General features: G+C 28.9%; 3 protein-coding genes and 1 long non-coding RNA gene across 10 annotated transcripts; 2 read left to right on the plus strand and 2 right to left on the minus strand.

Moving 5' to 3' along the window:
• Positions 1–1,954: 1,954 nt before the first annotated feature.
• Positions 1,955–3,808, minus strand: LOC126838848 (uncharacterized). Of its 2 annotated transcripts, none has more exons than XR_007685736.1 (5): positions 3,625–3,808; positions 3,371–3,416; positions 3,205–3,281; positions 2,287–2,437; positions 1,955–2,211 (listed from the first exon to the last, which is right to left on the minus strand). It is a non-coding gene; the product is annotated as an uncharacterized LOC126838848 (long non-coding RNA). The 2 variants fall into 2 exon arrangements; XR_007685735.1 differs by having other exon boundaries at positions 1,962–2,211; positions 2,287–2,434; positions 3,625–3,801.
• Positions 3,757–8,562, plus strand: LOC126838846 (cytochrome c oxidase assembly protein COX18, mitochondrial). Of its 3 annotated transcripts, XM_050573597.1 has the most exons (7): positions 4,094–4,318; positions 4,385–4,530; positions 5,929–6,066; positions 7,523–7,670; positions 7,732–7,853; positions 7,932–8,042; positions 8,117–8,562. In XM_050573597.1, exons 1-7 carry the CDS (start codon positions 4,222–4,224, stop codon positions 8,288–8,290), a joined length of 936 nt encoding a protein of 311 aa, XP_050429554.1. In that variant the 5' UTR covers positions 4,094–4,221; the 3' UTR covers positions 8,291–8,562. The 3 variants fall into 3 exon arrangements, with proteins under 3 accessions (XP_050429555.1, XP_050429554.1, XP_050429553.1); XM_050573598.1 differs by lacking the exons at positions 4,094–4,318; positions 4,385–4,530 and adding an exon at positions 3,757–3,873; XM_050573596.1 differs by having other exon boundaries at positions 4,094–4,530.
• On the plus strand, positions 8,478–22,319 carry LOC126838845 (uncharacterized). Of its 4 annotated transcripts, XM_050573595.1 has the most exons (22): positions 8,478–8,646; positions 8,727–8,915; positions 10,488–11,243; positions 11,328–12,742; positions 12,853–12,986; positions 13,616–13,842; positions 13,914–14,064; positions 14,146–14,349; positions 14,456–14,734; positions 15,829–15,926; positions 16,299–16,477; positions 17,942–18,095; positions 19,287–19,419; positions 19,492–19,724; positions 19,828–19,980; positions 20,434–20,601; positions 20,660–20,830; positions 20,901–21,065; positions 21,133–21,285; positions 21,353–21,587; positions 21,663–21,845; positions 22,077–22,319. In XM_050573595.1, the coding sequence occupies exons 1-22, from the start codon at positions 8,590–8,592 to the stop codon at positions 22,205–22,207; spliced, it is 5,568 nt and encodes a 1,855-aa protein (XP_050429552.1). In that variant the 5' UTR covers positions 8,478–8,589; the 3' UTR covers positions 22,208–22,319. The 4 variants fall into 4 exon arrangements, with proteins under 4 accessions (XP_050429552.1, XP_050429549.1, XP_050429550.1 ...); XM_050573592.1 differs by having other exon boundaries at positions 10,488–12,742; XM_050573593.1 differs by having other exon boundaries at positions 10,488–12,742; positions 20,904–21,065.
• Positions 16,954–22,807, minus strand: LOC126838847 (uncharacterized). The gene is made up of 2 exons (XM_050573599.1): positions 22,692–22,807; positions 16,954–17,631 (listed from the first exon to the last, which is right to left on the minus strand). The coding sequence occupies exons 1-2, from the start codon at positions 22,726–22,728 to the stop codon at positions 17,210–17,212; spliced, it is 459 nt and encodes a 152-aa protein (XP_050429556.1). The 5' UTR covers positions 22,729–22,807; the 3' UTR covers positions 16,954–17,209.
• Between the last annotated feature and the right edge of the window lie 273 nt (positions 22,808–23,080).

Here is a 23,080-nt window from a genome sequence, read left to right on the forward strand (position 1 = left end):
AGTTATATAGTTTTATTATTATGTAGGATATGATTGATAAATGGAATCAATAAATTCCAAGAGCCGACAGAAATTTAGCTTCACTTCATCTTCAGCAAATTATTGTTAATTTAAAAAGTTAAAAATATATTTACGTTACCATTTAAGTTTCAAAAGTTGATAAAGCTCTAGAAAGTACTACAAAAGATAAAAATTTAAATATTGTTTTATATAGTAATATAGTATAATCAAAATGTTTTTCAAAAATAACCACTACACATTTGCAATTATTTTAAGAGTAAACTAATGTAGGGCGTTAAAAGAATCACCCAGTATTTTAACCCTTTGACTACTGCTGTCATGTATACAAATTCTGTTCAATATTATTTTTTAGTACTATTGTTGTACAAGAAATGCGTAATATTTTAAGAACTACTCCATTTTTTAATGTTTTTTTTTATCAATGTTGTACTGAGTAATATCTCAGTTCAACCCCCCCCCCCCTCATATATCGAATTTTAAGCACCAGAGAAGTTTTTTCAAATTGAGTTTATAGTACTTGAAGATCTAAAGAATAATTGCACGAACATTTCTTTAAAAAAATGCAGTTCCTTAAAAACCCCAAGTGAAACTAGACATTTTTACAAGGTTAAGCTTAACTAAAGGTAACTAAAGGGACTTATCTTGCTCTGGGGGGGGGAGGGTTGTAAAAACATAATACTACCTATTACCTAACCAGATGTTTCAAAATGATAACCAACTTTTTTTCCATCAAAAAATAATTATAAATTACATTGGAATATTTTTTCTGAAAAAAAACTCGATAGTTCGATTTCAAGAAATAGCCAAATTTCTGGACTTATAGTTCCAAGGATATTTTAATTCTTGCTTAGGTGGCCGCAATTCCCCCACCTTTCCCTTAACACTTAAAATATAATTATTAAATTATTATATTTATTTACTTCAAGTTCTAAATTACTTCAGAGAGTAACAATTATACAATAAATACCTATGATATATTACTTATTCACATTTTTTTTGTTTTGGCTCTCGGGGTGGGGGAGGGTTTGAACCCGACCTCCCCCCCAGTAAGTACGCCACAGTACATACCAATAGATATATTTTTCCGATTATTTTAATTTTCCACCGAAAAATAAGCATCGCTTGTGTAAGGTGGATATTAATTATTTTAATAAACCCTAATTAAGTGTCTCCGACAACCGTGTAATTCAAGCCCAACCATAATTGCAATTGCCAGGGACGAAGCAGAGATATATTCTCTACATTGTGTTCTAGGGATGATATTTGCATAACCAATAATTGTTTGTATTTTGTGTCTATATAATATACCGCGGCACATATAATTATAAAATACTGTTGTTCTTATTCATTTTTACAAATAACATTCATTGATTAATGTAGATCTTTTGGATTTATTGGCAATTGCTCTACTATAGTTTTATTACTATTTATTATAATAATTATATTTTATACTTATTCAGATTCATATTTTTTAATCTATATATTTAAATCCACAAATCGATATTTTTTTAGATAGCTAACTAACAGTTCATCCTACTAAATGATCATAATTAAAAATGTCAAAATAATTATATTTTTATAACGTTTTTATGAACGCACAATCTTGTTCATTATGTAATATCAATTTAAATTTTTTTTTATTTGAATGACATGTTGAAAATCAAGTATCTGGTGTTGCTTACTTCACGGGCTTGGTAAGCAATGGTATAAAACAGAAAGAAATGTTTAGAGGTCGGTCGGCTAAATGTGTGGTATGGTGTTATGCGAAACAAAACTTGTTTAAGTGTAGTACCTATACTATATTATATGTCTAGATATTGGTCATTAGAATCGTAATCTGTTGAGAAATTATATCTATGTCAGTATTTGGTATTGTATGTTTAGAATTAGAATTAGAGTTTAATCATCAATGGTACAAATTAGTTATAATAGAATAAATAGCACAAATTATAAGTTAATCTAATCTAACCAAAGTGTAATATTCGAATTACATTACAAAAAAGTATTGAAAATGCATCTTGAAATATTTTACATCAACAATCATACAATTATTTTAAAATTGGCAGTTAAAAATGTAAATAAGTTATTAGTTTTATAATTTGCTAAATGAGTTTGTAACATCAACAAAGTGATCTTGCATCCAATTTGACATTCTTATCATTTTTTGGCAGGCATGGAAATCAATAGACACTGTAAAAAGTTAAATATATGCGTATGTAGTTAATATAATATGTTGTTTATGTATAAGAATGTAATTAGACATACCAATACTGGTCGCTTCCAACGGTCAAAATATTTTGCTTGTATCGCATCACCGATTAACAGTCTTCTCAAATTGGTGAATCGAAAGTAGAAAAATCAAGTGGTAACATTAGAAAGCAAACTATCCGTCAATCAACATCAAAATGAATAACTACTGAAACAAAAATTCTGATCAATTAATAACCTAACCTAACCGTTGAAATTAAAGTGATATTAATTGATCGATATTAGTTAGGTTAGAGCACTACATATATAAATTAATTTATAAATATAAGAGTTTAATTTAATTATTAAAATTGGTGTTTATTATTTATATATTAAATTTAATTGCCTACAACAATAACTGACTAAAATTAAGACACACCCTTATATTAACTTTTAAGTGTTTAGATATGGAAAGTTAAATCATAATAATTTAATTTTAAAATAATTTTATTTTTCATTATGTATTATCAATAAATAAAAAAATAGCAATAGCAAATTTTTTAGGGTGGAGCGAATACTTCTATAAATAATGAAATGTTGACGTGCCTCAGATATTATAATATTAACAACGTATTAAATGAAAATTAGTTCCAATAAAAATGATTTGACAATATTATTATTATTATAAAGATTATGTGTATTATTTAGTTATACACCAACAGCAACTAAAAAAAAAGAACCTATACAATAAACTCCTTTAAAAAACGGTCTAACAATACAGAATGTTGAACGCTAAAATAATATGTCTGAAGGCAATATTTTATGTTAATTATTGTACATAAATTTTAAGCACACAAAATTAGCCCCAGGTGTTATTTAAATTATAAAACAAATGTATAATGTTTTACTCATTAACAAAGTATCTAATCATTGTGCAAATATTATTATATACAAATACATGGGTAAATTAAATGGATTTAAGAAGAGATGCCTAACCTTAACCGCAGAGATTTTTAGACGGCCGCAGGAAAATCAATTGTGGACTTCATGAGACGACAGAACTTCCACAACGCCTTTAAAAGTATAACAATAATAATAATTAGTAATTGTAGTATTTGTCGTATTCAAATACAGAGTAGATAGATAGAATATTAACGCTTACCGGTAAACAAAAGTGTCGCAGAGTAGGTATACCCATTGGGAACAGCCTAAAACAAAATATGCACATACATAGAAAATAAGTAGGTAGGTAATTACAAATATATACAACGAAAAAATAATATACCACTACTATCACATGCCATAGCGGTGTTTATCAATCGTTTGTTATATCAATTTTTTTAAGACACGACTACGTCATAAGTTCAATAGAAATTTAGACGACGATGAAATATTAAAAACGTAATATATACATACCGAAAGAACGTTACTTTTCCAACTCCAAAACCCAACCGCAAACACTGACCATAAAAAATACTTTTTCCGTTAATATTTAAAACACGTTTGACGTTTATCCGTTCGGAGATAAACAACACGACCGGCGCACGCGGTGCACCGTTATCAATGGCCCAGACGAAATCCGCGGCGGCTATGAAACCGTATATCTGGCCGTGGAAGAAACGAACAGTCGCCGAACGCACCCTGGAAAAACCGAATAGCCTACCAGTAACGTTTTATTATTATAATAATAATAATTATAATTATTAATTATTATTATTATTATTATTATTATTATAAAGACTACCAGTAACGTTTTATTATTATAAAGATGTACACAAAATAGCTGCCTCCCACGTGGGGTCATTTTTCAATCTGAATACGCGTTCCATATATTGAGTTCAGTGGTCTATGGTTTAGGTCCATGTGCTTAATGCTTATCATTTATTAATTTTGAATGATAATGGGTAGTAGTTACCTGTTACTAGCTTTAAAGTTTACTATTATTAGTTACAGTATTAATTATTATTTGTATTAAATTAATAGTAATTACTATTTTCGTTCTATTTTGTGAAAATGTTATGCGTTCGCCTAATAAGTTATCGATGTTTCAACAGTTATCGTTTTTTAAGTTATTCTGGAAACTATTCGGCATTAAATTCACTACCTACTAGTAATAACAATTTACTATTTTTAAAAAGGACTGTTGCTTCAGTATCATATCCATCTTGGTTTATAGTATTATCAAATTCTACGCCAGTGGCATATGCTCAAAACTATGTAATTTCTCTTCATGAATTAACTGGGACATCTTGGTGGGCTTCAATAATACTCAGTGCGGTAACTTTGCGATTGGTTATTACATTACCATTAACAATTTATCAAGTTAGTACCAATATAAATACAAATAACATTTTTTTTTAGATTTTTAAAAAAACTGAAGAAAAAAAAATTGATTGGACTTAAATTAGATTTACACCATAATTTTATTTAAAAAAGTAGCAGTAATAAATATATCTTAAAATGTATTTCTTTTGTGCAGAAAATGTATACAGCTTAAGAAATGTTAATTTGTTAAAAAATTTGTATGTAATATTTCTGCACCTCGTGCTAAAACGTCAGTACATTTTTGAAAAAATTTAATTAGGAAACTCAATGTGTAAATTATAACACCCCTTAATATGTGTAAATATATACGATATAAATGCACTTTACCAAGTACCTTTTATTTTGCGATTTTTATTTAGCCATCTTGTAGTGCTTTTTTTTACACTGATTACTAATTAAATTTGAGATCAGCGGACTCCTCTAGTTCAAAAGTACTTTATTAATTTGAAAATAATCATTGTGCGACACACCAGCAGTGCCCTTGCCGTACACAACATCATTGAACTATCCATTTGCGGCAAGCTGTGTAAAAAACAGTAATTTGTTAACACGGTTAGGTTAAATATAACACTGTATATTAATTTTTTTGTTACAATAAATTAATATATGTGTCTTTCTCTAATTCATGCCTACTTTCTTATTTTTTTTTTGTTACTTTGAAGGGTGAGCCAGAAGTCTCATTAATGTTTTGGACTTATTAGGGTGGTGACTGTTTGGAGAGTAGTATCAGATAAGCTTTTTTTATATCCTTTAGGAGTTTTTTCTATGACCTCACTGAATGCAATATATATATATATATATATATATAAATATTTAAATAATTAAAGTATGAATTAAATAATAAGTCGAAAATTAAATGAAACAACGTCAAGGTTAGTAGTGGAATTATAAAATGTTCATGTCTAATGCATTCAGCCATTTGATAGCTTCGTCTGTTGCTGTATGTAGTTCTGCTAATAATTTGTTGAATTTCATTTTTGATGGAAGTCCCTTGGGGGCTCGAGTCCGCCTTCGGAGACAGCAGTCGTACATGCTTCTATTGTGTAACTGGTGGATGACCACAGCTGCTCACTATTACTGATGAAGCGGGCGTCTCTTATTAACTAGAGGATTCCCTGGGGATTTATAACTTAAAACTAACAATCAGCATACAAAACACAAGATCTTACATTAAAGGTATCCATTAAAGTTCATTTGTTTGAAAAAAGGACTCTTAGAACAAAAATTGATTAAGATATGAAGTATTTTTAAAAGCTTTGTAGCTTATGGAAAGTTACAAAATTTTAAGCCCATTTTCCAAAATGTACCGAAAATGAGGTTGGCTCTTCTATTCTCTCATGTTAACGATAGTTTATGAATAACTAATTTACAAACTATTACTTTTTTGTTATATAGCATTACAATAACGCAAAACTTGAAAATCTTTCTATCGAATTTCAACCCACCGTTAAAGAAATACAACAAGAAGTAACCAAAGCTATAAAATTGCATAAATGGCCAGAAATAAAAGCACGAAGAGTTTATAATAAAGCTGTAAGACTATTTTTGTTTAATATTAGTATATTTTAACAACTAAGGGTTGATACTTTGTCTAGTTCTTAATAATGTCGTGCATTTAACTAAGTGTAAGAAAGGCAGTGGCTTCCATATCGCTCCAATTCGAAAAACTTGTTTTATTTTTTTGTTTGCCACGTTTTAAAACTATCTACTTATGAATTTAATATTAATACATTTTAACATAAGCACAAAACTACCGCACCTGGCGTTTTAAAATCCAGATACAAACATAATTTTTTATAACCAACCTAATATGTGGAATTTTTTGTTATTTGTTTATTTGTTTTGACTTTGTTTGTGAAATATTTTGAATCAAAATTTGATTCCCACTCACTGTTGTTATAAGCTTATTTTTTTGCATCAGTTTAATATACACAAACTTATGATTTTAAATGGTTACCTACGTGTTTGTCTACCTAAACTTAAAAACGATTTTAAAGCGCAAGGAGCTATATTTTTTATTTTGCTCAAACACATGCAAAAGAGCTTTGATTTTCAAAATTTAGATTATTTACGATGAAATAACCGTTTAATCAAATTTAAAGTCTACCTTTAAAAAAAAAAAAAATATTTAGATGGATTACACAATAAGGCATCATCACTTTTTCATAAAATCAGCCGAAGATATGTTATGGGAGCAATATTATTAGTCAGTTATTATTTAGTTTAATATTATTAGCAATGTTATTAGTCAGCAGCAAGGTTTTGAAACATAATTCTACTATCTATGCAACACTTGGTAGAACAGCTAAAAAGCTTTTGACCAGGTACTCGGAAGACTATACTCTATTCAGAATAAGATCGGTCCGGGTTGCGCATGGGCGTGGTTTGTTCCGAAGCATTGCATCGCGCTCCTCGACTTGGTGGGAGAAACCTCTCACCTACTGACGAAAATCAGTTGGCCGCGCGGACTGTTCTTATTCTGAATAGATTTATAGAGTCTCCTTGGAACCAATGGTCATACTAGCAACATTATAATTTGTTTACAAAGAAGCAAGTTGAATGTACATAACTATAATTGTTCCTTTTTTTTATTTTCATTACATTAAAGAAGTATTTATAAGGCATTATTAACTCAGTTTGTTTTATTTTTTTAAATATGATAATAAAATAAGTTGTTGATATTACTAATTTCATTACTTTATGTATCCTAATAAATGGTTCTGCGCGAGTTTGGGGGTTCATAGTCTATAATTATTAATTTAGTTATAATTTCGTAAGTTTTGATCGGCATTTTTTTATGATCAGGACAGGTGTTTATGTTATAGTTCCTAGCAGTAAAAGAGATAATCATAAAAAAAATGGACTTACTCATCTAAATGTAATGTGTTGTTAATTGTAGTCTTCAATAATGGAGCTATATAGATCATAACTACCACTGATGAGAATTCATTTTTTTTTTATAATTAAAAATTATTTATATTGTTTTTAGTTAAAAAAATACTGGAATGAATTAATTATACGAGAGAATTGTCATCCTGCAAAATCAACAATTGTAGTTTGGATACAACTCCCATTGTGGATTTGTATGTCAATAGCTATTCGTAATCTGACATTAATGCTACCTCCAAGCAATGATGGTAACATTATTATTAACAACAGTTTTTAAAAACTAGTGATTTATCAGTTTATTTTTTACAGCTCTTATTAGATTTACTGAATTAACGGAAGGTGGTATTTTATGGTTTACAAATTTAACAGATATTGATCCAACTATGTGTTTACCTTTGATTTTGTGTCTTTCTAATCTCTTAATTATTCAGGTAATGTTGATACATTAAACATTTTTTTAAATAAATTATAAAAGTATCTAATAAGTATATAAAATGATTTGCTTATAGATTCAAACACATGCTCGAAATAAAGAACTCACACGAAAACAGGCAATAGTTACCAATATATTTCGAAGCATTACTCTCTTTATGTTACCTATTTCATATTTCTTACCATCCGTAAATACTATTATTTATTATAATTCTTGTTTATGATTTATTACACTCAAATTGGTAATTCTGTAAATGTTTAGGGTGTCAGCTTATATTGGACTACATCAAGTATTTATGGATTATCTCAGAATGTTATTTTGTTGTCTCCACAACTGCGTAAATGGCTTGGAATTCCTAGAACACCATATAACCATGAAAACCCATATAAATATATAATAGATAAAACTAAATCTAGTATAAAAATTGCTAAATAATTATTTTGATCCCATTAATATATCAATTGTTTATGTGTAGTTATGTTTTTCCTTTCATAAAATAAATAATATTAATGGAAGGTATTGCAAAATGAGAATGGGTTATCTAATATTAACATGATATACAAATCAAGGCTAACATTTTAATATATATAGGTAGATTTTATTTTGTAGAATTACTTTGTTTTTCATGTGAATCAGTTTAAACTTTATACTTTGACCTTAGATAAGTAAATCGTTTATTTTATAATAAAATATATTACTAGTTCATACACTTTTAGTTGAATTTATACAGCAACATGAAGAGTCCACATATTTTATTTTTTTTTTTATTGTTAGAATATGATGTATTATGTGTAAGTATTTGTATATTTAAGTATAATACTTTTTTTTGAACATATATTAAAAAAAAAATTAAATTAACTAAAAATTATAGATTGTCAAAAATATAAATATTGTAACAAAACCAACACCAATAGAAGAAAAGTTGAATTGGGCTGCTTTTAATGAAAATTATAATGGCGGACAAAGTAACGAGTTCAAAGGGACTAATAAACAATACCAAAAACATTTAACTTCATCGATTCATGAACATAACATACCATCTTCGAGTATTAACAATGAGGTACAGTTATGTCAATAATGTTGTGAAGTAAATAGTAATAAATCTAAATTTATTGTAGATAATTTTTTTTGCTAGACTCTTGTTTGTACACATTCATTCTAATTTCTAAAAGGTTAGTATAATTTTGGAGGATAGTGACTAGAAATTTAACTCACGCCCTCATGAAGTGGCCTCATTGTAAGCTAATGATATTTTTGCTTTTGTACAGTAAATACAGTAGTATTTGAATAAAAAAATAAAATAAAAATTAAGAAATGTTAGGTTATGAATATCAATTGTAGAAGAAAATGAGGTAATTTTATAATGTTGCTCACAGTTGTCCTGGTACCTAAAGGGCCTTTTGGAGTCTAAAATTTTAAAAAGATATACCCCAAAAAATTGTATTTTTACATTAACAATAAAGATGAAGCTGTGGTAAGTTAAAAATCCTCATGCCTTCTAGTACAAAATATCAAATTTGTAGAATCATGTAAAAGTATTAAAAGCTAGTTGATATTAGTTTTGATACAGAGCTTAAAAGGTTTTACATTTTTTTTTTGTGTTTGGACCCACAATATCTTTTAAAACACAGGATCGATTTCATCATGTACCTCAAAGGTACTTTATTATAAAAAAATATTATTTAACTAGTTCATCACCCCTTCCACTTCAGAGGTATAAATTTATTCTTTATTTGACTTTTTTATCTGTAGTATTATACCTAAGGTTTGAAAATTAGATTGAAGGTAGGTCTATAATGGGGCTGTAATACAAATTCCTTTAATCAGTTGCCAAACTTTTTTTTTTATTAAGGAAACACAAAATAAAAAGAGGTAAATTATACTTAGTAACAAATTTCTAGGTTGATATGTAAGAGTGAATCAACACTCAACAGATATCTGAAAAATAGTTTATTATGTTGTTAATTACAATATGTGAGGCAAAAAGGGACCTCTTGTCACAAAAATCAAATTTTAACTTATTGGCTATTCCAAATTTTGAACATTTTGAGACAAAAACTGTTTTCCTTTTTGAGAATTTTCTGAGTTATATTTGTTTGAATTTATATTCAAAAAATGGGTTTTTTGAGAAAAACGCTTTAAAATTTTGAAATTATGCCAATTTTTAGATATTTTATATACTTGAGAAATAAAACTTAACCAAAAATAAAATGCCTTTAAGAAGATAATATAATTTTGTTTTCTTAAAAATGTTTTCAACCCTAATCGATGTTTTGGCCTCGCCTGTGATTTCAATTCTCACGACAATAAAGGTTCCCTTTCCCTTTTGACCTCATATATATATGGGACAATGGTATCAAATTATTAGACAGACAATCATTCCTATGTAGTGTCACACTTAAATACTAAAAATACATTGAGCACATTATAGCTTTTACAATACTTTTATCAATATTTATATTTGTACCACCTATCAAAGCGTTTATATGAAAGTGATTTTATCACTTTTGATTATGAACATTTCAGTAAATCTATGACTTACCCTGACCCAATTTGCTCTGTCCTCACTATACCTATTCCACTTTACCGGGAATTGTACTTTTTGTTTTATTTTAATATTTTTTAATTTTAGAATTCTGCAGAGCCACCATTATGGGATGGTGAAAACTGTCCTTCAAAAACAACTGGCATTTTCCCTGTTACCCTGGATTGTCGAAAATTTCTTAATTGCTTTAAAGGCCGAGGTTTTATTCAATCTTGTAGTCCAGGTACTTTATTTAATCCTGAAACTTTAGAATGTGATTTTCCTTCCAAAGTGCGATGTTTAAATGGAAATCCGTCTAAAGTTGATTCTTTGACTTTAAATAAAAACCCCGACCAACATTTTGAAACCAACACTCAGTCTATGAATAGAGGAATTTCCCACAACAATGATACAAATGTACCATTAGACTATGGAAAACGAGCTGGAGGTGGAACACCGCTATATGGTTCAGATTTTGTTGTAAATGGATATAATCGAAGCCAAGACTCTTCAGGATCCACACAGCCATTTGTAAATTATAAAACAAACCTTAATTCTAAAAATATTTATGACGGTCAAGTGTTAAATTCAAATAATCCAACTAATACTGAACCATTGAACAGTAACATCAATTATCTTGCTTCATTACAACAAAAGCCATCAAGATTAAATAACAATCAATTTACTAGTCAAGGGCAATCAATACCTAATTCAGACCTCTCAAATAGCCAATTTACCAATCAGAATCCTATTTCAATTGGGCATCAAAATAATATTGGTTCATCTAATAATCCTGAAAGTAATAAACAATATGAAAATAAAAATATATTTAGAGAAGAAAAATATAATCAGCCTCAAAATAAAGTACGTTTTTCATTTCCAAAAGAATTATCATATCCCACTCAAAGAAACAATAATTTTAATAATGAGTATACAAATCCTGCACAGTTGAGTCCAAATTCTTGGATGCGTAACCAGCTTAAAGGAAAACAAGGATCTACTCAAAATGCATACTCCCATGTTTATGAAAAAGAATCATTAATTAACCCTGTACCTGAAAGTCAACTTTTAGAACCAGCATCTAGTTTTGATTTAGGAAACCAACAGCAAGTAGTTCATAATGATGGTTATGATCCAATAATTGAGGAACATAACAGTCACGGTTATAATCAGAAAGTACCGTTATTTAACGCTCATAATTATAACAAAGGCTTACCCAATTCTGATTATCAACCATCCACTCAATTTGAACCAATTGAACAATTGCCAGACCATGAATTATCTTCCAACAAAAAATTCAATTCCAAAACTGATTCTGGATATGTTCAGTCAAACAAATTTGAGCCTGTTGATCAATATCAACCCTTACATTTAACTTCTAATAATAGACGATTCAATGATAATTCAAATGTTTATCCGGTAAATCCTCAACCTAATACATTTGAACAGCAACGTGGGTTTTCACACGTGTATGATGGACAAGTAAATGGGAACTCAAAAACTGCAACTAATCAGTTTCGAATAATTGTACCAAATGTTACAGAACTAGAGCAACAACTATTGCAAAAATCTCCCCTCAATAAAGACGCTGTTAATAATAGGTCTTCTAATGGCAAATTATTGTTTAATGAAAGTAATGGAGAACAATATACCAATCAAAACGAATTTTCAACTAGATTTTCAGATAAAAAATTTTCGTCATCACAGGATATTCCATCAACTGATTCTACTAAAATTAAATGCCAAAATGGGTTTAATGGTATTCAACTACATCCGAATGACTGTTCAAAGTTTTTAAGTTGTGCAAATGGCAGAACATTTGTAATGGATTGTGGCCCAGGAACATTGTTTAATCCTACAATATCAGTATGTGATCACCCCTATAATGTTCAATGTAACAGAATAATTGAAACTACCACCACAGCCGAGATAAACAACTATAATCCAGATTTAGACGTAAGAGGAATCTTTGATCAAGAAGCTATTAACGGTGATTCTTTACCCCAAACAGAAAATCCAGAAAACCAAGCAGTATTAGAGACATTACCAGCTGAAAATAGGCAGCTTAAAATATTAAGGAATCCATCTTCTATTGATTTACTAGACAATCATTTATCAAATACTTCTATTATACACACCCCTAATAATGATGTTAGCAAAAAAGTAGAAAATAATGTTTCAGTTAGAATAGATTTAAAACCCAATAGTACTCAATCAATTAGATTGAGAGGAGGATTAAAACATTTTGAAGGATTTTTACAAGTACAGGAAAAACCTTTCCAATGGGGTGTAGTTTGTGATGAACCTAATTCATGGACAATCGATAAAGCTGATATTGTTTGTAGACAACTTGGATTTAATAGGTATTTATAGTATATATTAAAAAAAGATAATCAAAATAAGCTATTTTCTGTTACTTAGTGTACTAGCTATTGACAAATTAGTAACAAACACTTATATTTTGTTGGTTTAGAGGAGCTGAACAAACGTGGCAAGGCTTAACAGTGACCACGGATAATCCTACTAAATTATTAAGAATTATAGGAGTTACAAAAGTGTCATGCAATGGTCAAGAAAGTGTATTTCACAATTGTAAACTACAAAATGGTAATTTATATATGTTTTACAAATGAATGTATAACGTAATTTTAGAACAAAAATTGTTCTTTAATGAATAAATACATTTAATTTAAATAATTAAACTAACATTACATAACGGGAAAACGTACAATATAAAATCGATATGATTATATGACTAAATAATAGAGCTGAGACCCCGAATCAAATTTTTTTATTATTCGAATAATTCGAATATTTTGTAAAATTTATGTTTTTTTAAATTTATATATCTATATAAATTGTTAAAATCTTATTGGTTGTAATAAGTAATAATATTTATTTTGTCAAAAGAATAATTCGTTATAATTATATTTATTTTGTTAAAAAATTATTAAAAATTGATCAAGGACACCTTAGTTGTCTCTTAATTATTTTTTTTTTAAATCTAGTTAATTCTGCAAAGAAAACGATAAAATATTCGAATATTCGTTATTCGAATAACGTGCGAATAAAGTATTCGAATATTCGAATTTTTTTTATTCGAATAGTCCCACCACTACTAAATAACAAGATTTTAATATAAGTAACAATTATAACAATGTCAATGTGTGCTACTTCACTATATAATTTAAAATAAAAAATTATTGTATTGTTATGCTTAAATTTATAATTTTTAGATAAAACCTGCAATGTAGAAAGGGATGCTGTATGGATAAAATGCCGTATTAATTCAGGATCTCGATGTCAACCTGAAGAAGTAACATACGATGACAAGTGCTATAAGTTGTTTGTTCCAGTATCGGAAAAACTTAATAAAGGCCCTCAAGATATAGGTTTCAGCAAAGTTGAAGCATTAGAACATTGTCAAAAAAGAGGAGGATCGCTTTTAGATATCAGCTCACAGGTAGATATTGTTTATTGATACTGTAGTTTTGCAAAATGTAGTATACTTTAAAAACTAATTATTTTTTTCAGAGAGAAAATGATTTTGTGTCTGAATGGTTACTTAGACAAAAATCTGAAGGTCCTATATTAACTTCAGGAGTTGGTGTGTCGGTTTTAGGAAATCCTATATGGATATGGGAAGGAACAAATAATGCATTTGTGTACCAAAATTGGTGGCCTGGTAAGTATACATTATTTTAAAAGGAGTACCTATGCTAAAATGTTTTATAATTTATTTTAATTAATTTATACATTTATACAGGTTGGGAGTTTAAAAAACCTGGTTCTCCTGTAATAAAATCAAATCGTGCTTTGTGTATTGTTTTACAAAAATCATTTCCTTGTCCATCAAATCCGAACAGTACAAAATTATGCGATTCTGAATATTATCATTGGGAAGCTATAGATTGTGGAACCAAAACAGAACGTTTATCTTATGTTTGTGAAAGAAATGCAGATGATATTGGTATGTATATTGTAAATAATTAAATAACTGTTTTTATAACTAATGTTTAGCTAGTATTCTAAATATTTCAATTTTTATTGTATAACTAAATATGTACACCTTTTAGGTTGTATAAATGGTGCTGGTTCTGACTATAATGGTTCTGCTAATACAACTGCTTCTGGTAACAAGTGTTTATCATGGGATGATGCTACCGTTTTGGCAGCAATGAAATATAGAGTTTCTGAAAAAACTAGAAGATCAATGTTGACTAAGCATAACAAATGCAGAAATCCCGATGGGACTGACTTACAACCTTGGTGTTATGTGCAATCATCAGTAGGACTAGTTCGAAGTGAATTTTGTGATATTACTACCTGTAATACAGCTTCTAAATCAATAAGTGGTAGTATTTATATTTTTTAATTAAAGTAAATATAATTATAACTATTTACACGCCTTGTGGTTACGCCTTGAATATCTTGACTGGTTCGCCAACGTTTTGAAACACTTGCTTGTTCCATCTTCAGAGCTCTGGTTCGATGTTGCTCATACCGCGTTCTCCCGTAGACTACCAGTCAAGATATCCAAATGGGAGTAACTGCAAGGCGTGTAAATAGTGTAAATATAATAATAATACCCCATTCAAGTTTTAATAATATATATATATAAAAATGAATGTGTGTGTGTGTGTCCTTTATGCATTAGTACACGTACACCATTCATCCGATCGCCATGAAACTTTAGTAAGTTGTTGAATACACTCCCGCGAAAGTAATTGAAATAGTACTTTTCGAAAATTCCACCTCTAAGGATGGCCTGAAACACTAATTTTTTACTTTAAATACGAAATATTTTTCGTTGCTAACCCAATATAAACACTTTGTTTGTAACCATAGTAACCACAGTACTCGAGCAAATGGTAGGTGAGGACTAAAGGAATAGGCCGATTCTGGGAATGCTATTAAATATTGAAACTGGATCTGGGACTGGGACTGGTACCCTTCGGTAAGAGGGGAACATAATCCATATAATGTAATGTATATACTGACGCCCCGTACGAAAAGTAGCACTGTTTAAGTTCTAGCAAAAACTAACACTGCTCGAGGCTTCTTACGAAAACTATCACCATTGGCAATGACCTTACAAAAAGTAGTACCGTTTGCAAATTTCTTACGAAAACTAGCACCGTTTGCAACAATAGGAACAAAAATAGCCCAACGATGCTAGTCTTTGTAAGAACTTGAACCGTGCTACTTTTCGTAAGAATCTGTGAACAGTGCTAGTCTTCGTAAGAACTGACGACAGTGCTACTTTTCATACAGGATATGTAGTTAAAAAAAAAAAACCGAGATGTAGATGCTAAAGCTCTACAATATACAACCTCGAGTACTGAGTTTTTTTTATCTTATTTTTAATTATTTTACTCAGCCCTGGCAACACCGGGTTCGGACAGGTTGTTATATATACTTATCATAATAAATTAAAACTTAATTTTAGTAGGTGTTATAAATCAAAAGACAAAATGTGATGCAAACTTTTTTGAATGTCAGCCAAATGAGTGTATTAATCATGCATGGGTCTGTGATAATCAAGCAGTAAGTATAAAATAGCATTGATAAACAATGTTGATATACCTACGCTTTGTAAAAATAGTAATAGTAATATTTTTATAGTTTAATACTATACTTAACTTTACTATAATTAAATAATAAAACTAAATTTTTATTTTCTTAGCTAACTATCTTAAATTTTCAATGTATAATCGCTATACCTTAAGTCTAAAAAGGTCAATTTCACTATTTGTATCTTATGGCAAATATTTAATGTCATACCATATTAAGAAAGTCCTATATGCTTAAATGCCAAGGTGTTATAATATGCCGATGATTTTATTTTATAATATAATATTTAAATTGTAAGAAAAAATAGACAATAGTAGTAATAAATAATGCATTTTTACTTATTAGGATTGTAGCAATGGCAATGATGAAAAAAACTGTTCCAACACTTTGGATAATTTTTCAAAAACTCCGGAAGCTCGTTTACAAAATCATGAAGTTGAAAAATGGTTACACACAACAGTTTACACTTGTGCTAATCGTTGCACTTTGGCAGATGGCTTTGTTTGCCGATCATTTTCACATAGGTATTGTATTAAGCAAAACAAATTTCAACTAAAATAAAAAATGATGTACTTCAAATTAAGTATATAGTTATGTTCTTAAATAATAATAAAATAATACCCTGTCTGGTAGATCAAAAATTTTTTTTTTAATTGGCTCCATACAATATTGGATGGAAATATCTTTTTTTAAATTATCCTTGTTATTTGTGTAAGAATTAGATGAGATTTTGAACTCTGTTTGTGAGGTATTCTAAATCAAAATGTTTGTATACCTCTCAATGTTAATGTGTGCCCATTTATATGCACCAGTTTTACACACATAAATTTATGACTTTTAAATGGAAATCTTGTGTTAGAACTTGTTATTATAAAACAGTTTTACAATAGCACATTTTTTATTATAATAACAAAAACATATGAATTTGTGAATAACTAGTTTTTAATAGTAATTACTATTTTGAAATTAATTAAAGGTAAAATTAAGAGATTATAGCCTAAACACTAAAAAGCTGTTAATATGCTCTAGAATAAGTTATCACAGTAAAAATTCTAAAATTTCCCTAATTTTTTCAATTTGTCATTTTTAAAACTGTGACTCTTTAATTTGACGGGTTGCGGGTGCTTCGGTGTATCGTGAATGCAATAACACAGCTGATGTTCGTTATCACGGTTTGTTTATCCTACCGGGAGTACAAAGGTGTTGGGGATATGGTAGGGTGACTAGCCGGAACGTAGGGCAGCTTGAATAAGCGCCTACGGACTCGAGTCACCGGGAGGAGAGCGCAACTCAAATAAGTGACTGTATGTTTGTCCTAAAAAGAACGGTTTTCTAAGTGGGTTGTAGTCCGTCGTTGTATCCGTCGGTGGAGCTGTGAGAGTCGTCGTTGCTGTCGTTGGCACGGTTACTGCCGGTTCAGCTGCTGCTGGGGCTACTGTGGCTACTGCTGGTGGTTGAGTGTTGAGATGTTGGTGGTTGATTGAAGATGTGTCGACTTCCAATTGATCCAGTGTATAATGATACCCAGATGGTTTAAAGACGACTGTGCTGATTTGGGGATTGTGGTCGGTATTTATGCTTTTTTCATAAGAACCTCGCAATCCCATCGGTCGATTTTTTGTTGTCGTCGTGTTCCCTACTCGGTACGGCCGCGTGGTATGATTGTTGGTGTGTTGCTCTGTTACAAATTTAAGAAATATTATCCAATAACCATTTTTATTATAAATCATTATTTTGACCATCAAATTTTCACGTTAATAAAATAAAAATAATTAAATATGTAGGTTGATATTTAATAATCAAAGTTAATGGCAATATATATTTCAAAGTGGAGTATTCTTTTAAAAATGTATGTGTAATGTAGTAGGAGAAATTTGTAGACAAATGTCTGGTCTGTATATAAATGTATAATTATAGTTTCATAAGTAAATTATATATTATAATTATTATAATAATATTAATTAAAAATGTTTTATTACTATTTTTAGTGAAGTTGATCAAACATGTGTACTAAGTGATGGGGTGCAAAATGATACTTTATCTTTGGAGCCACATAAAGATTGGGACTATTATGAAGCTAATAACCCAGAATGTTTAGGGAAATTTGTTTGTGATAATGGAAATTGTATTGACAAACAAAAGGTTTGTCTTAAAAATCGATATAAGTTTTTAGCTTTAATGCGTAGCTGAGAAAGTATTGTCTTTAAAATTATGGCGCTCCATAACTTTTTTAAAAATAGTCCAATTAGTTTTAAATTTGTATAGAATATTCTTAAGACATAGTACTACTGATAAACGTTGACAACCCAAACAAATATCATAAACCCTTTTCCCCAAAATAGGTTGAAACTTTTTCATTATTTCGTTTTTTTTAAATGAAGTAAGGGTGGGTTATAGGTCTCAAAATTAGACCGAAGGTAGATCTAGAATGGGGTCTATGTAGAATGGATCTATATATATACAATTTTTTCAAAAACCTGTAGTTAAACTTTTTTCTTATTATGGAAAAACTAAAAAATAGGGGAAAATTACACTTTGACCGGTAGTCAGCTTCTAGCTGCTATGTGTGAATCTGCCAGGTATACGAAAATTATTTTCATATTGTTGTTATTTATGATAAATAGGCAACTACGGCAATAAATTATTGTAGACAGATAATCAACCCTAATACTAAAAATACTATTTTAAGCACATTATTGACAATGATTTTTAATATATCAATGGATACACATCAAAATTTTAAAGTGATTTTATCACTTTATCAATTAAAAAAAATCCGACAAATCTATGACCTCTCCCATTTCAATATGGTCCATCCCCACTGTGTCCTGACTCCACTGTACTGGCATTCTTAAAGTATTTTCATCTTAAAATTTAAGACATACTAACTGTTTTGACTGTAAAAACTTTTAGTTTCTCTTTATTTTACTTTTTATGATTTTCTCTCTTTTCTTACTTAATGATTTTAGATACCCATTATAATTAACCTATTTATTCTAAAAAAAAAAAAAATTCTATATCTATTGTTTTGTTGTAGATTTACTATATATAATAAATATTTTTAATAATAATTATGTTTTGGTAGTATTTATAAAAGATTTTTTGAAGTTTTGTCTTTAAAAAGTACATTTGTGAAAGATTTTTGATCTATGGAACTGTGCATCTTATAAATAAATCAGTCCATGATTAAAAATGTATCAATATCACAAAAATTATTAATCTACAACAATTTTAGTATGATATGTACATTTATTATGCTTTAAATATTAAAATAACTGTATTTATTTTTATATTCAATATAAACTATAGCTTAGTGTTTTAAATATTTATTAGGAATGCGATGGACATAATGATTGTGGTGATCGTAGTGATGAAAGAAATTGCACTAGCGCTAAAAAAATGATGGGATATGAAATTAGATTAGCTGGTGGTAATTCTACTAATGAAGGTCGTGTTGAAGTTAAAGGTGAATAACTATTTGATTTTGTTATTATTTCATTATTTTATTTGATAATTTAATCTAACTTTGTGTATTTAGTTCTTGGTGAATGGGGCGTGATTTGTGACGATAAATTTGATATGCGTGAAGCTGATGTTATATGTCGAGAATTAGGATTTCCGTCTTCTGTGTCAGTTAAGTCAAATTCTTTTTTTGGAATACCTAACAAAACAAGATTTGTATTGGATGACCTTGAATGTCGAGGGGACGAAAAGTCGTTGTACTCTTGTCAATTTAAGGAATGGGGAATTCATGACTGTAATGCTCAAGAGGTAACTTTTCAACTATTTTAAATATGTGAAAAATACACATACATATTACATATACTATATATAATAATCTATACATATTTAATATTAAAATCTTATTTTATAGTCTGCTGGTGTGATATGTAGAACAGCTGGTGGAAAAAATTGTTCCAGTGAAGAATTTGAATGTAAATCAGGAGAATGTATACCCATGAGGTTTATATGTGATTCGTTTACAGACTGTACTGATGGATCAGATGAATCTCCTCAAAGATGCAATGTGAGTGTAACTACTTCTACAACTCCAAATTCCAACAAAAGTACTACAATGAAACCTCCAAAAAAATATGTTCAGAAAATACCTCAAAAGAAAAAAGCATTGCATGCATAACATATTTACTTACTATCATATTAATTATTTTATTAGTTTGTTAAATCCTATGCCAGGGTTTTAGATTGTTGTTTTAACTGTTTTAATTTTATTATTGTATTTGAAAACTATAATCGAAAATATAATTATAACGTATTTATTTCAATTAGTTGTTTTTTTATTTTTTAAGTTAATTAAAACGCTGGCATTTGGTCTAACATTTAATGCCATCGTTTTAATGTAAATTTTATATCCTTAAAAAAATATTTCAAATCGTTTTTAGTATTTATTTATTCATATGATTTCCAAAAATGACGACGTTCTTGACAATCTAAATTATTTTTATTTTTTACTTTAAAATAGTCTCCTTTAGAAATTCGATTAGTTGGCGGTAATGAACGTCGAGCTGGCCTCGAAGGTAGAGTTGAAGTTCGTCAGTATGGTATATGGGGAACTGTGTGTGATGATGATTTTGGCACAAAGGAGGCATTTGTAATTTGTAATCATTTAGGTTACAAGGGCCATGCAGAAGTAAGTGCAACAATACATTTTAAATTTTTCTATAAATTATATTTTGATTACTTTGTAGTTTAAAAAAGATGCTGCATTTGGACCGGGCCTAGGACAAATTTGGTTAGATCAGGTACGATGTCTAGGTAATGAAACATCTATAGAACACTGTTTTCATGCCAAATGGGGTCAACATAATTGTAAACATGATGAAGATGTATCTGTAATATGCCATTTAGATAGGAAGAAAGTAAATAAATCTTAATATTATAATTCTCTATTTCAATTTCTATTTATAACCACATGTTGTTACTTTGAAGAAGGACGATAATATATCTCCCAAAAATGCATCACACAATGTAAAGACTTCGAAGGAATACTTACCTACTCAGTGTGGCAAAAAAACCATATCCTTGCAAATAAATGTGATACAAAAGAGGATATCATCAGGTTTTACTTCTGAAAGAGGATCCCATCCTTGGCAAGTAAGTGTTTGTTAGCTACCTAATAATTAATGCTTACAGAATATAAATTATTTATGTACTAATGTAGGCTAGCATACGATCAAATACACCAGCAGGACAAATGGAACATGTATGTGGAGCAGTGATAATTTCCAAATTTCATATATTAACAGCAGCTCACTGTGTGCGAGATTTAGATAAAGATGCGTATTATGTACGAGTTGGGGACTATGATATAGATGTATGTGTGATATAAGTTGTACACATAATTATTTATTTATATTGAAACAAGTCAATTATTTTTATAGTTAAAAGAAGATTCAGAACAAGACTTTTATATTGATGAAATATATAATCATGAACAATTTGAGGAAGGAAGTATAAAATTAAACAATGACATAGCAGTCATAAAATTAAAAACAAACGGCATACAATTTAACCAATATGTACAACCTGTATGTTTACCATCAAAAAATACAAAATTAAAGCATAATTTGAACTGTACTATAACAGGCTGGGGATCTGATGGATCTATTGGTTCAAGTATTTATCCTTACTAGTTATGATTTGGAAATTTAAGTTATACTTAAGATTAATAATATAAAATTTATTATGCAGGTTTTGCTAAAACTCTAAGATGGGCCACAGTACCAATAATTGAGCCAAAAATTTGTAAAGCAGATTATGTTTATGGTAAGTTGACCATAAGTGATGGGATGTTTTGTGCAGGAAATTTAGATGGTGGAGTAGATGCATGTCAAGGTGATTCCGGTGGTCCACTAGTTTGCAATACTGATTCTGGTAAGACTAAAGACAAAAATATGTTAATTTATGTCATTAGTCTAGATTTTTCATTGCTCATTATTTTACTTAACATAAAATAGTATTTAACAAATCCTTCTTTCTAATTTTCAAGCAAACAAATTGAGTATGTCAATTAAAACTGTACAAACAAATTATACTAAGTATTATAGTGAAATAAATTACAATCGATTTTTAAAAATTATTTAAATTATGTATGTTGTGTTTAAGGTGAAACAGTTATGGGCATTACAAGCTGGGGCTATGGCTGTGGAAGAGCAAATAGCCCAGGCGTTTACTCAAATATATCTTACTATCAGCAATGGCTTGATAAAACATTATTGTATTCAATGACTGTATAATAACTATTTTGTTTATACTAAAAAATAGATTACAATTTAAAACGCTATACATTTATACATATATTAGATTATATATAACTAGATCATATTAATAATACTTGTTAATTATATTATACCTACTATAAAAAATGATTTAATAAGAAGGTATATACTACTTCAATGTAAATATTGAAAATAATTTTGGGAACATAATTTTTTTACATATAACGTAATTTAAAATATGTTTATAGATTATAATATTATGTGTTAATATTATTCTTAATGGGTAATACATTTTTTTTTTTTACTCTGAAAGGAGTAAAACTAGTGTATGACTGCGAATTTTTTGAAATATATTTTTATACTAAGTCTATAACAAGTCTTGTTATTTTTAATTTAAAAAATTACTATGGAAAACGTTTTATAGGAGAATAAAGCTAATTTTAAGATAATATATGTATGAAAAAAATAGGTGCAATATTTAAAATCATTATTTTATTTTTACCAAACACGGAATTAGCTGAATTACAAACCACAAACATTCAGCTGTCAAATGAAACACTGAACATATTTTAGACGGAAATTGTAAATAAATACTTCACAAATATAGATAAAGTTGTAGTTTATTTTATCTATATATTTTGTGAAATACTTGTAAATACAAATAATTGCAATTATATCAAATCACACAAGTGCAACACATATATTATATAAAATTCAACGTGGCAGCACTGCGAGCGTCTGTTACTTCACGCACATGAGTTTACGGTGAGTTAATATATTATAATAATTATTATAATTATGAGTGGTGGAAATGTGGAATAGATGAATGGGTAGGCGGGGTGGCGGCACACTGCACAGTATGTTATAGTGTTTTTGTAGTTTATGCTCCGG

The sequence above is a fragment of the Adelges cooleyi genome, unplaced genomic scaffold, assembly GCF_023614345.1.
Source record: "Adelges cooleyi isolate 19-005CV unplaced genomic scaffold, UGA_ACOO_1.1 ACOO_flye_CR_arks_rails_tigmint_CR_PRNA_30, whole genome shotgun sequence".
NCBI classification, from domain to species: domain Eukaryota; kingdom Metazoa; phylum Arthropoda; class Insecta; order Hemiptera; family Adelgidae; genus Adelges; species Adelges cooleyi.

Coding starts and splice junctions, on each gene's coding strand:
- LOC126838847 (XM_050573599.1), bottom strand. CDS start 22,728: ATGTTTGTGGTTTGTAATTCAGCTAATTCCGTGTTTG. Junction 17,632..22,691: donor TTCAGCTAATTCCGTGTTTG/GTAAAAATAAAA, acceptor AATTTGTAACAG/AGCAACACACCAACAATCAT.
- LOC126838845 (XM_050573592.1), top strand. CDS start 8,590: ATGAAGAGTCCACATATTTTATTTTTTTTTTTATTGTTAGAATATGAT. Junction 12,743..12,852: donor AGACAACTTGGATTTAATAG/GTATTTATAGTA, acceptor TTGTTGGTTTAG/AGGAGCTGAACAAACGTGGC. Junction 19,420..19,491: donor AGGTCGTGTTGAAGTTAAAG/GTGAATAACTAT, acceptor TTGTGTATTTAG/TTCTTGGTGAATGGGGCGTG.
- LOC126838846 (XM_050573596.1), top strand. CDS start 4,222: ATGTTATGCGTTCGCCTAATAAGTTATCGATGTTTCAACAGTTATCGT. Junction 4,531..5,928: donor TACCATTAACAATTTATCAA/GTTAGTACCAAT, acceptor TTTGTTATATAG/CATTACAATAACGCAAAACT. Junction 6,067..7,522: donor GAAGAGTTTATAATAAAGCT/GTAAGACTATTT, acceptor TATTGTTTTTAG/TTAAAAAAATACTGGAATGA.